General features: G+C 36.5%; 1 protein-coding gene across 1 annotated transcript in view; it reads right to left on the bottom strand.

Moving 5' to 3' along the window:
- The window catches only part of LOC111330853 (E3 ubiquitin-protein ligase TRIP12), a 42,498-nt gene extending 21,579 nt beyond the window's left edge, over positions 1-20,919 (bottom strand). Inside the window, exons 1-22 of the mRNA XM_022935817.2 lie at positions 20,763-20,919; positions 20,600-20,661; positions 18,359-18,427; positions 18,146-18,217; positions 17,910-17,972; positions 16,734-17,126; positions 15,805-15,870; positions 14,492-14,523; positions 12,921-12,959; positions 12,433-12,516; positions 11,980-12,075; positions 11,616-11,698; positions 10,673-10,738; positions 10,247-10,282; positions 10,024-10,119; positions 5,127-5,219; positions 4,312-4,365; positions 3,308-3,415; positions 1,869-1,937; positions 1,058-1,111; positions 405-516; positions 46-113 (exon numbers count right to left, since the gene is read on the bottom strand). Coding sequence (XP_022791552.2) covers positions 46-113; positions 405-516; positions 1,058-1,111; positions 1,869-1,937; positions 3,308-3,415; positions 4,312-4,365; positions 5,127-5,219; positions 10,024-10,119; positions 10,247-10,282; positions 10,673-10,738; positions 11,616-11,698; positions 11,980-12,075; positions 12,433-12,516; positions 12,921-12,959; positions 14,492-14,523; positions 15,805-15,870; positions 16,734-17,126; positions 17,910-17,972; positions 18,146-18,217; positions 18,359-18,427; positions 20,600-20,649 — 1,803 coding nt within the window. The 5' untranslated portion in view covers positions 20,650-20,661; positions 20,763-20,919. The remainder of the gene's footprint in view (positions 1-45; positions 114-404; positions 517-1,057; positions 1,112-1,868; positions 1,938-3,307; positions 3,416-4,311; positions 4,366-5,126; positions 5,220-10,023; positions 10,120-10,246; positions 10,283-10,672; positions 10,739-11,615; positions 11,699-11,979; positions 12,076-12,432; positions 12,517-12,920; positions 12,960-14,491; positions 14,524-15,804; positions 15,871-16,733; positions 17,127-17,909; positions 17,973-18,145; positions 18,218-18,358; positions 18,428-20,599; positions 20,662-20,762) is intronic.
- Between the last annotated feature and the right edge of the window lie 26 nt (positions 20,920-20,945).

Genomic DNA, 20,945 nt, shown 5'->3' with positions numbered 1-20,945 from the left:
TTTGCAGAATCAAAAATGGTTTGAAGACAAACGAAACACTTGTACCTCAGCATTCTCTACCTCTCCAGGTTCTGTGGTGCCCAGCAATAAATACAGAATTGTATCCGACACATCTGAAACAATTTAATATAGTTAGTCAATAACTTTTAATTTTCCTTGTCTGGAAAGGACTGAAACCAATTTTCAGGTTAGCTAAGAGACACAGTCTTAACCTGGCACAGTCACTGTAAGTAAACAAATAACCTTGGGCAGTTTTTTATTTTCATTACTGCCACTTTCAAATAAATTAAGGATCACTTTTCCATACTTTATGTCAGGAAAAAAAAAAAAGAAATCCCAGATCACACTATTTTGATATATTTCCAACCACTGAAGTTCCATTTTTAAGTCATTAAATCACATACTTTGCCTCAGAAGCTGCACAGCTATCACTGGACTGTTGGAACACAACACAGCCAACATACGCACCACCATCACGAAGGTGCTAGTACTAATGACTGGAGGGGCCATCATAAGCTATAAAGTAGTATCAAGTGAAGAAATTAGATATGTTACTTCTTTAAAAGCTGGGCTTTTACCATGAGTTGAAACTGACCACCCAGAGCATTTTATAAAGACATCAAGAATAATATCTTCATTAGAACTCTCATCTTGCAAATAGGGAATTAAGAAGCAAACTGGTTGGGCAGTTTTTATTAACAAGGAATGCTCTATGAATGAGCTAGTATGGCCTCCTAGTTCCAACCAAAAGTTAAGCAACTATAAAATTTAATTTTTTAAAAGTATACACAGTACTTGACCCTTCTGTCAAATTAAGAGATAACGACTTGGTGGTAGATATTTATAGCAAAAAGGTATCACACAAATGGCTGTTTTTTAAGAAGTACAACATAATATATCAGTGACCAGACTGTGATTGAGACTTAATTAACATTTGAGAGATTGAAGAGAGTTTATTTGACATGACTTGTACACATTCCTCAGCTGAGAATGTACCGGTATATATCCATGACCTCAAGGATAAGCCAAAGGGATTAAAAGAAAAATTAATTCTTACCAACTGTTGCAAGTTATTAAGCAGGCCATGGGCAGCCAACTCTTCCAGATGTTTCTGGAAAACAAAATAGTGTACTCAGAGTAAAAATTAATGCATCAAATCATTTTTTTGCAGATCACAGAACAAGGAAAAATACTTTTAATTATTTATGTCTAATGCTCATGACACCACAAAATAGCACCACCTTTCATTTGACCACAAGCTAAGAGAAATTTATCATCTTTCTCAAATTTTTATACATCTATAACACAGTAATCTCGTGTGTGGGAAATTAATGTCTCCTACCCCAACCCTGCAGGAGACAGGACCTCCATTTATTCATCCCTATCCGAGAAGACTAGAATATCTAACCATTTCTTGATGTTATAGAAAGGTAGCAAATTCTTCTCCATTATTTTAAGACCTTGAGTGTTGGTCCGGCCGGGGCTCGAACCCTCAACCTCCCGCACAACAGTTCAGCGCACTATCCTTTGGGCTAATTGGGCGGCAGTACCAGTTAAAATCACTGAAGTCTACCTTCTGTTACACTGTATCTCAAGTGTGGTTCTCACTACCTCTAATGTGAGAACCATACTTGAGATAACAGAAGGCGGAGTTCAGTAATTGACCTTAATTTCATGTTTGTGGTTTAAGGTACATTTGGCAACTACCACTATTTAGCATGTGAGCATTACAATTACGTTTGAAGTAATGTGTTTTAAGTTTCCTGAGCACTACTGCTCATTGACCTGTTATCTTAACAGCACACTCTCTAGCTCCTAATAGAAAAAGGAAAACATGTTTCAAGTAGAAAGTGTTTAATGAGTCTAACCTCATTAGTCTGAAAGCTATCCACCAGTCGAGCAAATGCCACAGAACAGCTCTCAACAGACTTTTTATCCTGAAAATGTCCATGTTAACAATTACAAATGAAATGATGAGCCTCCACACTAAGAACATACATATTAGACAACACCTAAAATATTTTCCAGTTAGGAAATTCGGTTCATCTTACAACAGTCAGTCAAAAAAAAAGACCAAGAATATGTCAGTTTCTACATTGCCACAACCATGCAAATGTGGAGGGACTGCCACCTGGTTAATTTAATTGCTTGGGCACTGGAATTCCACACAAAAGGCCAGAAATCCCATAGATAACTTACAAACATGTAATTGAAGTAAATGAGCTGCAAATGGTTTGACAGTCTAGTTTCCTTGTACGTGACAACTCCACGTCACAAGTGTAGTTGCTACATGGACACTTGATTGATATAATTATGGATACTAGAGGATGTTACAGCAGACACACGCATATTTAGGATGAGGGCAAAATGCTCATGGGGACTCACTGCAACTATTGGGCCTCACAGTTAAAAAACACAATTATCATCAAGTTTGCCAAAGTCCATCATAATTATGTGATTTTGTTGAAGTCTACTAAAACCAACATCATTGACTAAGTTAATAATGATTTACAATTACTGCAGCAATGATTTGATTAAGTGCCCAGGGCTCTTATTTACTTTTGGTACCTGAAGGGGGGGTGGTTACTTGAGTTATGGGTACTTAATACAGAAAGCATGGTTTGAAATGTTTGAGAAACAGCAGATGGTGCCAAACACAGCTTTGACATTTATTTAAAAAGTCTCGTGAAGACTGGAGAACCATCTTATTGTCCCTGGATCCTTACTGGCTAGAAGGAATTGCCAAACAATTGTTACAAAATTTTATGACAAAATCATTTGTTTGAAGGAACAGTGCATTCACATGGACATAATAGCTTACAGACTGACAAGAAGACCACTGTTTTTGTAATGAGGCTTTAGGTGAAGTGAAGAACCATTAACCTCAATGTCCCTGTGCTCTAACAGAATAGGGCTGCTTACTAGAATAGAGGGCACTTGTTGGAATGACATTGCTTACTCAGTGGGGGTGCTTACTAGAATAGAGGGCATCTGTTGGAATGACAGTGCTTACTCAGTGGGGGTACTTATTAGAATAGAGGATGCTTATTAACCGGTAGATTGGGTGTCAAAACTGGGGCACTAAATCAAATCATTATAAAAATGGATCACCTTCAGAAAACCATTAACAACAGAAACATGTTCAGAATAATCTCTATGATTTGACCAAACATATAAGAAATCAGAAATTGAAGGAAAACCACCATGTATAGTTAAGTTTACTTGTATCTGATTGTCGTGTTAGTATTCAATAAGAAAATGTACATCTGGTGTTCAGTATTTCAAGTTTCATCATTAAGACCCTAACCTGGTGCTGTAACCTGCCACTTAAAACTGGAATGGAATCTGCAACAAGATGAAAGTCACCCACACCAATGCTGTGGCAACAATTGGCAGCAACAGATAATGCTGACCTCTGAAAATATATGCAAAGTCATTCATTAAGGTAACGCCTGTGTAAAAAATTCTTAAATAATTAAAAAATACAATCTCAGTAGTGTTTTTCCTTTCCCTGGGTTCTTTATGATACCAAAATTATCACCACTATGGATGGATCTCTCATAAGCTATGAAGAAATGCAGTGTTGCCATGTAGTAGTAGGTATTATTATCCAACTGTGCTTCGTAGAGAACAAATAACACACAAGATGAGTGCAAATATCACTCGATATTTGTACTCCAGAAATATCCGCGAAATTCACCCGCACTGAAATAACAATTTGGCGTGTTGGTATAGGTAATCGCATGGGGCCGAGTAAAATTAAGGATTAATATCACGCGTGTTTTCGGAAGTTGCAGAGATTGCCTTTGTCGTTGCGCGACTTGGGCAATTTCAGCAACTTCTGAAAACACAAGTGATATTAATCCTTAATTTTACAAGGAACAAGTAATTTTGCCTGGGGCAATTACAAAAATTAAGAAAAAATGCCCTCTGTCTTGACCAATCACAATTCAGTAATTTTGCCCCTTATATGATAAGATATTAAATCTCTTATTAGACATTTTGTTGTGTAGTATCACTTTGTATTTTTACTCATTGTTGGTATTTTGACTTGCCCTACAGGCTCATCAAAATACAGCACAACTAGTAAAAATATTCAGCGACACTACACATCAAAACATCTAATAAGATATATGTATTTTTGTAGTATTAAGTATTTAGACAGGGCACCATCATACAGAAAATTCAAGTTCCTTAATACACCTAACAACAAAGGAAAGCTCACATAATCGCTCAAATGAAATACTCGTGCATGGTTTAAAATGTAGTGTGTGAAAAAATAAATTTTTCGGCCCTTGGGCCATTCTGTACCTGAGCAGATATTGAAAAGAAATCCAAGTACAGAAGACAGGCTGACATTCCTCCCTGAGTCAAGAAAACAACAAACAAGGTAAATTGCATTATAAAATGCCCCTAAAATCACAGAAACAAAACATTTTCTTTAAATGATATACACTTACTGGTAATCAAGGCCTGTGTAATAGGTAATTCTTTAAAAATAACCAGACATCTCAATTGCTTTGATTAATTTCTTTCTTTTAACTTGCAAGTTTCGCAGAATCAGAGTAAGAAGAAAAGGTCAACACTCTACTCGCAGCGCATCAACTGCCATCTAAATGCATGACTTGTATATTGTTGACACATTATTGTTACATTAATAAACATCATTGCTCTAATTTTCATCTAGTTTGAACTGGAAGAGTCTCAAGTTTGATTCACATGCCTTCAGATGCATGCCTTCTGAACAAATCTTTTTTTTTTCTATCTAAAACAAATAAACAGCTAAAATGTAAACAGACTTTACATTGTTCATTTACATACTGTGCAGCCATAATCATCAGGTGTGGTTATACTGGGTAGTTCACTCATCATGGTAAATGACCCATTCATCACACAGATAGCATTTAATGAGCAGATCCAATCTATTTTCTGCCACTCATTTGACTACCACATTCTAACAAACCCAAGCATATCACAGATGGCAAGTAATAAATCTATGGCAGTATATTCGGCCCACATGTGTAGCTCCACAGGATGATCTGTATTGTATCATGAAAAATCCAAATGACGATGGTCTTTGTAACCCCACCTGACAACTTGGGTAACTTCAACATGAGAATACTTACAGCTTGCAAGATAGCTTTTCCATGTCTTCTAGACAGCATTGCTAGGGCAGTGAGAGCTTGCTCTGCAACATCCATACACTGGATCACTTGTAGCTAGGACATGGCAAAAACAGTTATTACAAGAAGACTAGTTTTAATAAGAGATAAGAGATGTGCATTTGGTCTGTGTTTCCTGAACTCTAGGATATTTGCTAATGATAATAATAAATCCTCCTTGAAGTGCATAAATAGGGAGGTTCATGTTAATTCTTTTCAAGCATTCTCTCATTCTGAATACCAACCCACCGAGAGCAAGAAAGGAACAAGAAATGAACACAGGGTTCTTGTTAAGAGCCACAAACCAGCCATTTTTACCGGCTGTTCAAGTAAACATTACTGGCTATTTCACTGAAACCCAGGACTGAAGTATTTACCATAGCTATCCAGCAATTTTTTCAATCTTTTGGAAAAATATTACTTGTCTCCTTCCGACCAATGCTGTGAAGATATCTAACACATGTTACCCATTTGAAAACACATCAAATGTTGAAGAAGTCCCACTTTTTCTTTTTTTAACCAAATTCACTCCTCACAGTCACCACACAAAATTCCTTCCACCATGTTTCCTTTCCATTCTTCTCATGACCGAACAAAAAGGCCCAGCATTTACTGGGCCTTTTTGTTCGGTCACGGTTGACAACATCACGGTTGACAACATAGCATCCATGTGAGCAAAACCTGCCCTAGACTCTGGTGAGGGCCTTTACAGCCTGCACACCCCCAGCATGCGGGGAAGGTGGGAAGTTTCCTGCTATTTTTTATTTTTTACCTCCTATGAAAAAACTTTGCAAGAACCCGGTGTACAGGTAATATTTTAAATCAAATCTAAAAACATCTTTGAGCTTTTCTTTACTTCATTAATGTTACCAGTATTTAAAGAGAGAGTATAATTGTCGGGCAAAGAATTCCAAAGTTTTGGGCCAATTACAGAAACAGAATGAAGTTTAAGGTTCAATGTTAGTCCATGAATGGCACAGTTTTGTAAAGCATAGAAGCTCACGCGATGCATTCAAAGTTGAGAGAACTGATATTGTCGGTTAATGATTTTTCCATTTTGTTAGGTCCAAACTATCATGAACACATCCCCATTTAAAAATGTACTTCACCATTTTAAAATGTACTTGACATTTCAGGTATCTTAGTTCCTGAATGAGCCAATCAGATCTCAAATGCATTTTTAATGAGTTCTCTGGGAACTAAGTTCCTGTGTCAACCAATCAGATTTGGTTTGTAATATGGACTTTGCTCTTTAGGAACTAAGTTCCTCAACAAACCAATGACATGGAAGAATACATGACGTGACATTTCTAAATTAAGATTCGCCTGTTTAATTTATGTCGACACTAAATAGAGCGGACAACAATGTTACACTTTGGAAATGAGTCGAATACACGATGGTCTACACGGCAACGAAAAGGCATCTGATACTACACAATTCTGTAAAAAATGCCACAGCGGTTTTGCCGCGCTTTTTACCAGCGCTAATACATATATCTTGTTAGTAGTTTTGTTGTGTAGTATCGCTGATTATTATTACAAGTTGTGCCGTAGTTTGACGAGCCCGTAGGGCGTGTGAAAATACAAATAACGAGTAAAATTTTTACTCAGCGATACTATACAACAAAACGTCTAATAAGTTATTTATTATCCAACACGCCAAACTGTTATATATATGTTGTTCAGTGCGGGTGAATTTCGCGGATATTTATTTACGGGGAGTGCGTGACAGAAGTATGCGAAGCAGTACCAAACTGGCGCGTTGTTTTGTTGCTGTTTCTATTTTCTTCGATGAATTAAAGGAAGAAATTTCCTGGACGTCGAGCTGTTCTTCTTCATTTGATTCATCTAGTAAACTTAGATCTATATTTGCCAGCCATTCTGACTCTTCGTCGTCGGATGTATGATTCAAACTGGCTGCTGTTTTGTTTTTCGTCATTTAACTACAAATCCACCGTCATTTAACTACAAATTCTCCGCTTGCGCGATGCGAGAAAATCTGTTTAACCGATATTCTAGAGTACAAATACCGCGTGACATTTGTACTCAACCAATCGTTTCGTAACATTTTCAACGCTGTAGTGTATGTCTAAAGGGCAGAAATTTCCTCTCCGACGCTTCAAATGCGTTGTTTATATTGTTTCGGAAAAGTATTTCGCTACGCTTCAATGATCTCGTCTCGGATTGGTGAAAAAATGACAGGTGTATTCATGCGTAGAAATGAACTTACACTTGCGAAACGAGATGTAATCGGCGTTGAGTTTCTTGTTTTCCTCTTCTCTCTCGTGAGTTGACAAAATCCATTCCCAAAGAAAAATTAGGCAGATCTTCATCGGCGTATGCGCCTGTTGCCATGTCTAGTTTAACTGTTTTACGGAAGTTTTTCCCGGTTTTTAATGAAAAATGCTGAAGTCACTCGCGCGAAAAAAAATTGTCCCGAGGGATTTGACGTCACCAGCGTGACTCAGTGGGAAGCACGCTCGCGCAATTGAGATTGATTGCACGACTCTTAGGGCCTGAATACATGAGCCGAGCTGGCCCGGTTAGCCGGGCTGATTTCTTTTGTTTTCACGCTTTGGCGAACACCAAAACAAAAGAAATCAGCCCAGCTAACAGGGCCAGCCCGGCTCATGTAATCAGGCCCTTAGAAGCTATGTTGTAATAAGCAACATAAACCGGTCTAAAAACTTATCGCAAGAGCAACATTGCCGGGGGAGACTGTTTTGACTTGTGTACATCACCTTTTCAAAACGTACTTGACATTAAAGGTATCTTAGTTTCAGAATGAGCCATTCAGATCTCAAATACATTTTTCATGAGGTCTTTGGGAACTAAGTTCCTGTGTCAACCAATCATATTTGGTTTGTAGTATCAACTTTGTTCTTTAGGAACTAAGTTCCTCAACAAACCAATGACATGGAAGAATGTATGACATGTCATTTCTAAATTAAGGTTTGCCTGTTTTATTCATGTCAACACTAAATAACACAGACAACAAATTGAATTTATAACATGGCAGAGCCGCGCAATCAAACTCAGTATCTGTAAGCGTGCTCCAGATCTCCATAGCACACGCTGTTGGCGCCTGCAAATGGCTTCGCCAGAATTTTTTTTTTTTCGCGCGAGCGGCAAATTTGTGAACACGGTGAAAAATATTATACTTCGCGACAATAATGGATAAAAATAGAGACTCGTCCCACCAATCCCAAAACGAAGACAATTTTGCGACCTTTTCCCTTTGGCTAGAATTCTTAACCGAGGCAGAAAAAGAGAAAAACAACGGAAAACGAGACTCGGCATCAGCGCTGTCACGATTCGCTTCACTGAACAAACACTTCTAAGATAGTGTTGTCCGTTATTCGTGTCGGATTTCGGATGCAAAATTTCACCGGCTACGTTATAAAACAATTGGTTCATGCTTTTAGCTGTGCACTATCGACTTATGGAGCACTTGGGTTTTTCTTCCCAAGGAATTCAGTCCTCAGAAAAATAGTTATCTCCACCCATCTTCGCTTAGCTTCATCTCGGGTAAGATGTCTAAAAGAGATGTTGCCTCATTTCGCGCCATGAAGTAAATTTTGGCGGGGAATAGACCGTGACCGCTGTTCTTTTTCGTGTTTCGTGTAAGTTCATTTCTACGCATGAATACACCTGTCATTTTTTCACCAATCCGAGACGAGATCATTGAAGCGTAGCGAAATACTTTTCCGAAACAATATAAACAACGCATTTGAAGCGTCGGAGAGGAAATTTCTGCCCTTTAGACATACACTACAGCGTTGAAAATGTTACGAAACGATTGGTTGAGTACAAATGTCACGCGGTATTTGTACTCTAGAATATCGGTTAAACAGACTTTCTCGCATCGCGCAAGCGGAGAATTTGTAGTTAAATGACGGTGGATTTGTAGTTAAATGACGAAGAACAAAACAGCAGCCAGTTTGAATCATACATCCGACGACGAAGAGTCAGAATGGCTGGCAAATATAGATCTAAGTTTACTAGATGAATCAAATGAAGAAGAACAGCTCGACGTCCAGGAAATTTCTTCCTTTAATTCATCGAAGAAAATAGAAACAGCAACAAAACAACGCGCCAGTTTGGTACTGCTTCGCATACTTCTGTCACGCACTCCCCGTAAATAAATATCCGCGAAATTCACCCGCACTGAACAACATATATATAACAGTTTGGCGTGTTGGATAATAAATAACTTATTAGACGTTTTGTTGTATAGTATCGCTGAGTAAAAATTTTACTCGTTATTTGTATTTTCACACGCCCTACGGGCTCGTCAAACTACGGCACAACTTGTAATAATAATCAGCGATACTACACAACAAAACTACTAACAAGATATATGTATTAGCGCTGGTAAAAAGCGCGGCAAAACCGCTGTGGCATTTTTTACAGAATTGTGTAGTATCAGATGCCTTTTCGTTGCCGTGTAGACCATCGTGTATTCGACTCATTTCCAAAGTGTAACATTGTTGTCCGCTCTATTTAGTGTCGACATAAATTAAACAGGCGAATCTTAATTTAGAAATGTCACGTCATGTATTCTTCCATGTCATTGGTTTGTTGAGGAACTTAGTTCCTAAAGAGCAAAGTCCATATTACAAACCAAATCTGATTGGTTGACACAGGAACTTAGTTCCCAGAGAACTCATTAAAAATGCATTTGAGATCTGATTGGCTCATTCAGGAACTAAGATACCTGAAATGTCAAGTACATTTTAAAATGGTGAAGTACATTTTTAAATGGGGATGTGTTCATGGAAATAATGTCATTATTGCTATTATCATCATTTTTTTTTTAATAATTATTATTTTCATTATTCAAATTAATCTTGCAACTTACTTTCTCTATGAACACAGGTACTGCTTCAACTACAACAGCAGTTGATCTGGGCAGAGCTTCCATAAGATAGGTTAAGGCACGACAGCCGTGATTCATCTTTGATAAAATATAAAAAAAATCCCCAAAAATTCATGTACAGAAGAATCAACAAAGATGAACACAGTGTGTGCATAGTTCAAAGAAATTAACTGTAAGTTAAAATCAAACTAAATGCTGTGCCTACCATATCAAAGTTATGCTCCATTGAAAGCAAGTTTACCTGCAAAGGATAACAGCCTTGGTCAAAAGATAACCTACCACCCATTTTCAATTAATCCTTTAAAAGTGTATCAGAGAGTAAAAAACCCAAACTTAATTGCTAAATAAATGCACACATACTTGCAAGCTATCCCTTTTTCAGCCACTTTAGCAGGAGACCAAAACTACCTGAAAGTCTCCCATTAGTTGAAAAACTCTTGGGTACTGTACACTAATTTCCACATCATTGTAATTTTGGTAACTTTACTTCAATTTGCTATGGCTTGCTTGTCTACCAGACACATCAGCAAGTTGACTTGAGTCTCAAGCTTGTCAGCCACACTGGCTACAATGTATACTCTGTATACACAGTGTTTACACATGGTGTAGTAAGAAATAAGTCACTACTCACAAGTGCTGGCACAACTTGCTTCACAGGAAATCCAACAAGGCTTTCTTCATTACCCATTACTAAAAACTACAAACACAAACACCAAAAAGATACATCAAGTCTTTTGAGTCTTTTACACTAATTTTTGCAGCACTTTGATATCAAGGTACACTGTAGTTCAGAACAATTTGATTGTTTCTGCACAAGCCAAAAAAATCCATTTTTTTATTCTAACAAAATTTTTAAAAATGCTGTGTTTTCATACACTGAAATCAGTGTTTTCATACACTGATTTCAATTCAGGAATCATTTAAGAGTTGGAGCATATAAAAGTGAAATTAAGGGCTTGTCAAAAATCATTATAGAAATGTCTCTTGTTCTTGCGATCTTGGGGGGAAGACTTTCAATGTGCAGTGATGATAGGAATTTGAATTATAAAAAAGTAAATGAGACATCACAGTCAAACTGAGAATAGGTTGTAACAAAATTTTACATTATTTTTTACTGTGCATTATTATAAGGCTGTGTCTCACAAGGACTGGGAACTACCGAACTCACGAATTTGATTGGCTGAAATCAATATCGAAAGCAGTCTAGATTTTCCCATCTAGACTGGCTTCTAGACCGGTCTAGAAAAAAAGGTTCAAAGAATATAAAAAATTGGCATACAAGACACAGCCATATAATAAACATCTTATTAACCAAGCTAGGTCGGTCCATATGGGAGAATCTTGACCTCGGTTGCTGGTACAGACCTCACTGCGTTCGGTCTGTACTGGTGACCTCGGTCAAGATTCTCCCATACAGACCTCCCGCTCGGTTAATAAGAACTAAGTAATATTGAATTGATGGTGAATTTATTTTTGTCAGCAATCACAGAAAGAGAAACAAAATCCAATGTTTCTAAACAACAGAGGAGCATGGAATTTACTAGTCAGAGCAATCTAGACTTCCTGTATCATACCTGGCACATTTCAATGACAGACTGAAGCTGTTGTCCTTCATCAGAAGACTGGATCCCTGCCAACATCTGTTGGACTTTACCACCTTTGCATTGAAAGCAAATGTTACGATGTAGGTATAAATTAAAATATATATTATCATCTTTAGAAAGAGGATTACCCAGGATCATTGTAAGTAGCATCATAGTTAGTAGCTACTTACTATGGTAGCATACACTCTACTGCTTAATACTGTACAACAAGTATTTTGTCCGACAATTTTCCTTGAAAAATTATTCCTGAGTCATCCTTGAAAAAAAAAACATTAATTAAAAAAAAAAAAACATAGAAAGAAGAGTTTTCTTCAAGTTTGTTCCACTCATTTACCTGAACCAGAGCTGATAGTTCGGTGCAACAGCTGATGCATCCGTGGTCCTAATGAACCAATCAGATGAGAAGGAACACCCCTTGCCTCCAGGAGGGCTGCAGTTCAACAAATTAGAATATTGTTACACTCATCTGTTTGTTTGTTTTTAATTTGGTGTTTTTTTAGTCAAAATATTGGCTACATCATAAAAAATATACAAACATGACATGCATGTGCACTACAAATTCAGACAATTATTTTAAAGATGGGGAGTTGTATCTTGAGTTTAGTGCACTAGGCAATAATCAGAAGGAAGTTTTTCTGCCCGAGTAGAATTTTAAATTTAAGTTTAAATTCTAAAATTCAGAACAATTAGCATGTGACATCACTGTCATACATATAGGTAAACATGTTAGTCAGAAGAATAAACAATTTAACTGCGATGGGAGAAAAAAGCATTTAAACAAACTAACCTTGTAATCTTGATAACTCGCCATCTTTTAACTCCATATCTTCAAGGCTGCCAGAACCCTCTAACTCACTTCTGGAGGCTTCGCCTAAAGGCAAAAAGATTGTGATCGTTCAGCGTAACTGACCCATACAGCATACTTCCCTGACTCTTGCCTGAAAGTCTCTGTAATATAGATAACAATATGGCCCACAAGGATATTTGCCTAAAGAGTTAATGTCTTTAAATCACTATCTTTTCTCAAGCATAGCTTTTATTCTGCTTGGTGGATTTCACCCTTACTGCCTGCTTTGGAGGTTGATGGGAAGCTCACAAAAATGTGATCCTAAAATTGCAAAGCATTACCCTTAGCACTTCATGATAGCTACTTAATCTGAACTTCATCTCTCAATTCATACACTTTAATTTTGAACAATAGTTGCACCAAATCAGGAAAAATTATCCTTAAAATTTGCACAGTGACACAGAAACTATTAATGCAAAAATAAATACCACTAGCAGAAGGAGCAGAATCTTCAGCACTTCCATGAGCTAAAAAGGGAAAACAAAGTAAAGTAACTCAAATGCAACAGGAATAGGACACCAGAAAAGAAATAAAAATGATATATTCTCTGTGAAACCAATGGTGAGAATAATCTTAAATCCAAAAGTTATTGGCTCCCTTCAAAACTAGCTTTTACTTTCTGGTGAAAATGAAAATATGAAAGCTGTCAGGAAAATACTGAAAGTGAGAGTTTTTCCTTTTAGGTAAAAATATCAGCAACTTTCTCCATGCATTTACAAAACTTAACCCCTAAATCTCTCCACAGGTGTCCCAAGCAGAGAAAAAGCAAAAAGATTATTTCATGAAAGCATTATGTATTGTGCGACACGGAGTTAAGTTAAGCAAGGGACTGATGAGAATTTGAAAATCTTATACAATTTAAACTTACTCACTCTTTGTGTTTGTTGTTGTTTTTGGCAATTTCTGCCATTTGGGGCTTGCTTTGCCATCACTATAATTCCTGTTATAAGACAAAGTCTAGGCTGCACACTGCAATTTTAACCCTTGTCCACACGGAGATGGTTCGCCCCCAGAACATTCATCTAATCAGCAATTTTTTTACCCAAAGTTTACAATCTAGGGTCATTGGACCCTGGAAAATGTCTCAATCTCAAAACTCCCTAACCCACTACGCTGAAAACAAGCATTTTCTACTGGCATATCCAAGTTTGCTTTTTTGTGCCTATGCTTTTAATGCAATGAATGGACATGGCCACAGATGAGGCTCGGGTCCAAGGTCAATTTTCTCTCTACCGATGGTGGTGTGACCAATTTTGCATTCCTACATCAAAGCATAGGTAAAGTACATAGATTGACCTTACCACCCTGATGGTACCACTCTCGTGAGGCAAAAAAAATACTAATGGGAATTGTTTTCTGGATACAAACAGCCTCTGTGCAGACAATGGTCAAACTGTTGTGAGCAGCCTTAAATTTGTCTAACAGGAATAACAGTAATGGCAATGTAAGCCCTAAACAGTAGAAATCGCCAAAAAAACATAAGAGACACACAAGGAGTGAGTAGGCTTTAATAACCTTATTAAGTGTAAAATGTTCATATTTCGGAATATTTCAAGTTGCAGATGGACCATATTTCAATCACTATGCTATTACTTCTGACATGTTCAAATTCTCAGCAGTTCCTTAATTAAATAGGTAACTTAAAACCACATTACACAACATGTGACGCTGTCATGAAATAATCATGCTTGAGCATTTCCTCTAGAGATGAGTTCTGTGATCTCTCAAGCACATTACTCAATTTAATACAATTTTATTTCTCAGCTTTAAATTTGAATTAAAGTTCTTGACTTTTGATTGTGGTTATTGTTTAAATGCTGATAAAATTAAACAATCATGTAAGAAATTAAAACAAACATGTAAGAAATTAATACCAAAAAACAAAAACAAACTGATTGAACAAACATCTTTACAAAAAATGTCGCATGTTTTATTAAAGAGTCAAAAATCAGTAAATACATTACCATAAATTTACAGCTTTGAATGATTAAAAATTTACCTCCATCTAAAGATCCAGGTTCCTGGGGAGCACTGTTCAAAAATATATACACAATCTAAGTCACGGGCAATACAGAAAGCAATAGCATACATGTACAGTGTAGTTAACTACGTATGCTCTATGACAATGCAATACTATCACTGAGATTTTACACAAAAATGTATATTTTGTAGTTCAATTTAATTTATACTTGGTTCAAATTTTATTTTCCTTTGTTCTCGGTCATGTTAATGAGTTTTAAACAAAGTAAAATAATGAGTTTTAAACAAAGGAAAATAAAATTTGACCCAAGGACAAAATTGAACTACAACATATACTTGGATGTACATTGTTGATACACGTCTATGACTATTTATACACGTACAGTACAGCACCGCACAATACAATACAGTGTAGTACAATACAGTGTAGTACAATACAGTGTAGTACAATACAGTGTAGTACAATACAGTGTAGTACAATACAGTGTAGTACAATACAGTGTAGTACAATACAGTGTAGTATAACACAGTATAGTACAATACAGTATAGTACAATACAGTACAGTACAGCACAATACAGTACAGTACACTACAGCACAGTACAATACAGTACAATACAGCACAGTACAGTCAAACCTTGATTATCCAGACTCATAGCAACTAGACAAAATAGTTCAGATAATTGAGGGTCAGGAGAATAATTATGAAGGAGGAGCCTTTCTCTAATTGCAAAATTATAGACTGTTTATCTTTCATCAAAAGAACAGATTGTTTACGCATCAAGGATGTGATGATCATAAATAAACATTCATGACAAGGTGTAGCTTGTTTATCTTGCACACCACACCAAACAAGCCAACAGAACATTAAATCTCACTTGCCAACAAAGCAACTCTAAGCCAATCAGATCTCATTCAAATGCCTTTTTAAAAGCAAAACAAACTCACCAGCCCTGTACGTCACTTTTCAACAGTAGTTTTAAAAACAATATGGCTACGGATCTTGGTCATGACTAATAAATATTCATGACAAAATTGTGACCAAAGGAAAACTCCGATAACTGAGAAATCAACTGTACTTGAAATTTATTAAAAATGACTATCACTGTTACTAAAATTATTATTGATTACTATTGTTCAGTTTGTACATGCAACTCATCAGGGCTAATCATAAGTAATGATGAATCCAAAGTGAAACATGATGAGAAAGATCACTACAGATACATATTTTTCTGTGCCTAGGAAGTACATTGTTACTGACTGTCTCCTTCAAAGGTTATAAATTCAATTAAAAATAATCTAGAGATCAAGTACCTAATATTTGACAACTTACTTGTCAGCTGACATGCTGGGTGATTGTCGGCGTGTCCACGACTGCTTCTTTCCTGGCCCACGCCGACTGAAACCAAAGGATTTTTTTAATGAAAAAAAAAACATTATCAGACAATGTGCGCACCATTGTACATACTACCATGATTGTTTACAATATGCATGTACATATGTACATTTTAAAATATTTTCTCTGTATGCTAAATGCCCTCTTTCCTCTATTAATAACTTCTCACACTTCCAAATGGAGCGTAATTACTCAATCCATGTTTGTCACTAAAATAATGCCAGCTGCCAGCATAGTTTGGTGGCTGAGAAAGTGAAGATCTTCAGCTGGATTCTGGCCACTGATTATTTGGTAAGGGGAAATAAATGTTTTTTAGGTGATGCATGCATAATCTCTGAGTATCAAGCGTACCGTTGCTGTGAAAAGGTTTGAATGAACCCCAGAATATCTTGTCACTGATTTTTGGTGCCACCACAGCAAGTAAAAAAATTTAACTGAAATCTTGTTTCAGGAAAATTTTGCTATGTCTTGGTTTGCCCTCTTGCAAATATGATAGCTTAATAGACTCGTTTGTTACTAAATCTCTTTTTGAGCCAGCTCAGTTCTTATCCCAACTAACAGACTATTTCCTTAAGAACTATAACCCTGAATACTGAACAGTACAAACTGCAATTCACCCATTAATTATATAGTAGAGTAGTCTCACTACCAAAGCATAAGAACAAAGTGTGTTGATATAATACCCTCACTATTCAATTGTGTACAAGCAATCATAGACTAACCCTGAATACTGAACAGTACAAACTGCAATTCACCCATTAATTATATAGTAGAGTAGTCTCACTACCAAAGCATAAGAACAAAGTGTGTTGATATAATACCCTCACTATTCAATTGTGTACAAGCAATCAATGAGAAAATCAAACCTGTTACTGGCACAAGATCCCGTTGTCTCTTTGAGTCTCTGTGACCGCCTTAAGCCTGTACTAGGCTCAGGCAGGTCACTCCTTCTCCAACTTCGTGATGGTGCACAGGTGGTTCGGGCTGCAGATTGGCTTGGTCCAGCAGACTTATCAGATAATGAAGATGACGACGCAGAGCGTCTTCCACGAGAGGAAGACTTGGAGGAGGAGGATAGGTTACCAATGGCTGATGATGAGGGATTGCTTGGATGGAGAGTAGAGGGTTGAGACGTCACCAAATTACCAATGGCTGTCAAGGAAGGCTGAGGTTGCCTTGATTTGCTGAAAGCAGCAGCAAATGAAGGCACAGCTGTAGGCTTCCTGTTAGCTTCTTGTTTTTCTTGAACTAGTGGACCACTTCAGAGAGAATGAAAATACTATTAACATTATCCACAGCATAGTTAACTATGTCCACAGCTATCTACAGTTGCTGGTGGTAACAGTTGTTTAAAAACTATTTTAAAAAAACATTAATGTCTGCCATTTTTCAAGTTAAAAAAAAAATTGGGAAAACATTATTATATGTAAGTATATGTCTGCAACAAAACTTCAATTTCAAACTAACCAAAATATAAGTTCCTTATCAAGTGCTTGTAAAAAAAAATTCGCTTCATTTCATTAATTTTCCATTAATTTTCAGCTCCCACTTGGAAGAAAAGTCAATGAAAAAGGATTGCATAGAGCACAGTAATCTACATCCTCATTATAATTTGAATATATCAACAAAGTTGAAATGGTAAATTGGCCACCATTACAATTATAAAAGCTGACATTTCGAGCGTTAGCCCTTCGTCGGAGCAAATAGAAGAACTGTGGTTTGTGTGTGCTTTTAAAAAGCACACACAACCCACAATTCCTCTATTCGCTCTGACAAAGGGCTGACGCTCGAAACCTCAGCTTTTATAATCATAATGGTGGCCAATTTACCATTTCAACTTTGTTGATATATTCAAATTATTTCGTTACCCCTACCGACATAGCCCCAAACAGTTTCTTTAGAAACTATCAGCCTTTATACATCCTTATTAACCTAATATGTTACTGACAACCATACATAACTGTAATAGCATTAAAAAATATAATTCTTCTCTCAAAGAAATATTTAAGTAAAAGGTATGTTGTTATTGATATTCACTTCACCTGTGAGTTGAACAATCACTTGTACTGGAACGAGGGCTTGTTGATGCACTACGTGACCTTAAACTAAACCAAGCAGATAAATTATTTATGAAATGCTCTTTAATCATTGATTTATTTTCTGCTGCTGAGCAAATAAAAATTTATATCAGCTCTTCTATGGAGACTTCACATATGTTTTGGCTGAGATCAGTTTTCTGACTGGTAAAATTAAATGTGAGACACCGAAGATGACTCACTTGTATGTGCAGGTTACGGTAGACTGACTTCTTTGTGTCAAAGATGATCGCCTTTGCTGGCTGGGTTTAGATCTGTCAATGGGAAACATCAGTTTACAGTACAATTAATAACATTAAGTGCACAATTTAAAACTTATAAACAGTGGTTAGAATCTGAGATGTGTCAAGTTAATGTTGTTGATGAACAGTTTTTAACTTGAGCCTTTGCATTACCTCTTGTTGTCCACTTCCTTGAGAGTGGTTTGATTGGTTGATCCTTTCCTTTTTCCTTGCACTTTATTTCTGTTGAAAAAATAACTAATTAATAAAAGCATTAACTACAAACTTGCATAATGCAAAAGACATAATAATAATGTTAAGCTGCACCTTAGTTTAATTTAGCCTGTTTAAGTACTGTTACACATAATAGACTGTTCTCTCAAGCAGTTTAGAAGAAGCATGGGCTGATAAGTAAAGTAGAGATTCCCTACTAGTTTCTAGTTAGGTAAAAAGACTTCCTAAAGGTGCTTCTTTTTTTGGTATTTAACACTTAAGAACATAGCCTGTGTTTTCATTCTGTACTTTAACCTCCCCTCTCTTTCCACTTGGCAAGTATTTATGGACCCATAGACCTTAGATTGTTTTCTGACATACTATCTATTGTTAAATTATTGTGATGATGCCTGTTATGGTTGATGCTCATAGGACTGAATTTTGTAACAGGAATTAGTTTGCAGAGCTCCATTGTTTTTACTGTACCGATCACAATTAGATGTTCAAATTGTTAAATGAAAATTCAAACAATCACTTTCCTAACTCCTTAAAAAGTTAAAAATTAAAGTTTTGCATGTTTTCTTTCCCTTAACCTCCTGTTTTGTTAAATTTTGAGACAAATTCTGTCAAGGTCAACATTGTGACAAGGAGGAAATACTTTTTACATGTATTTGATGTATTTGTTGCAACTTTTGCAGCAAGAACACAAATATTGTAAAGACTACCACTTTTATTGAATAGAGAAACACTAGCTAAAGTTGTTGCTCCTAAAGCATTAAAACCATCTGCAAATACAACAGACACCAAAATGCATAATAAATAAAGAGGCTTTTCATCAATGATGGCTCATATAATAAACGGCTGTCTATGACTGCATGTGCCTACTGTTACATAGCTTTACAATGTGCCAACTTTTTTTTCGTCTTCTATTTCCCTTTTCTTTTCCCTTTTCATATCAATTCAGATTTTCTTTAGGAGATATGTTAACACACATGTGTGAACATTTGCTTATGCAGCTCTAACCAACCAGTTGTCAAAAGAGAGTTTCCATTAATCAAAATAAATTTCCCAAATTGTATGTCACATTTTTAATAGCCTGAAAAGTCTAGAAGGTGCTAAGAAAATGACCTTCTCAAAGCAGTTCAATCAGCTTAATTACCAAACAATCCCCCAATATTTTCCTTATGGAATATCAAGCTTTTTTGGTTAAATGTGTGAAATGTTTTTAAATCTTTCCTGTAGTTAAGCTGTGCTTTAACACATCAGTGCAAACAAATATTTTATGATTGTTCAAACTAGAGGTAGATGGCTCAAGTCTTGGGTAAACAGCACTACGATATGTAGATGGGAAGAGTTATGCAAACAAGCATCATTTGGAAATTCTTTGCAATTCGCATGTATTTCTATACATCAAATGTGCAACAAATTTGTTACATTCTGGGAACAATACAATAGGGATATTATTATAGTGGAATGAAATAGTATCTCAGCTGAGTTATCATGCATATGAGCCTAGTTCATGATGTGATTGTCAAACATGTTTGAAGTATAATCAATAAACTCAACCCACACTGCAGAGATCTCTTTGTTTGCTATCACAAAAGGTACTAAACTTCATGCGTATGACTTTAAAATGTGTTGCTAATACATATGCATGCTGTAAAAGGACAACCTCAAACATCAATTCAATTACAACTTGGATGGCTAATGATGTGTCTAAGAGCTCTCCGTTCAAAATAAAAATTGCAAGAAAAGTTATTGCTAAAAAACCTTTTTTCATTTGTTTTAGGAAGCACATACGAATCACCCATTTTAAACACCAGCAGCACAAGCCAATTACACCATGTTCCAGTTGATGTTTGTGTAGTTTACATTGTTCAAGGAACATGAACGCAGATATGTAGCGCTTACCTCTTGCGGCAGGAACTAAAACTGCGACATGTAACAGATGTGAAAGAAGAAAGTAGTAAAGCCCCTTTAAGAATTTAACTCGAGAGCGATGTGTTGTAATCCATCGTGCCAGCCATTGTCCTAAACTTAACTGTGTAATTTTGCTCAAACGTAGAGCCATTGCGGGCTCAAAAGCCATCTAAAGAATACATCTGTTATCCTATCCTTTTCGTTATTTCAGACACTAAATAACCCTGACGCTATGAAAATAAACTTTTGACAAGATATTCAAAGAAAATAAATGAAGCGAACCTTTTTCCACGGGTTACCCCTTGTCCTTCTTGTTCAGAACAATCATCCATCCATGTAAGAACCTAACCAGACAGAATGAAAAGATTAGAAAGTGAAGGAGACGCAAACCTTGAAAATGAAAGTGAATAACTCTGTGATTCAAGTAAATTCAAAGTCGGTGTACCTGTTTATTTGTGACCCTTCCTTCTGACTTGTTTCCTTTGTTGCCCAAGTAGTATTTTATCGCCTAAGTCCTTCCGTTCTAACCTCACTTGCGATATATGAAACACAAAACTCCTCGAGACGGAGCAAGACGACAACAGCAACGGAAGATAAATCCAGCGGTATACTTGTATAGGATAGATAA

The sequence above is a fragment of the Stylophora pistillata genome, chromosome 7 (assembly GCF_964205215.1).
Source record: "Stylophora pistillata chromosome 7, jaStyPist1.2, whole genome shotgun sequence".
Taxonomy (NCBI): domain Eukaryota; kingdom Metazoa; phylum Cnidaria; class Anthozoa; order Scleractinia; family Pocilloporidae; genus Stylophora; species Stylophora pistillata.
This window is presented reverse-complemented; position numbering and strand designations above follow the sequence as displayed.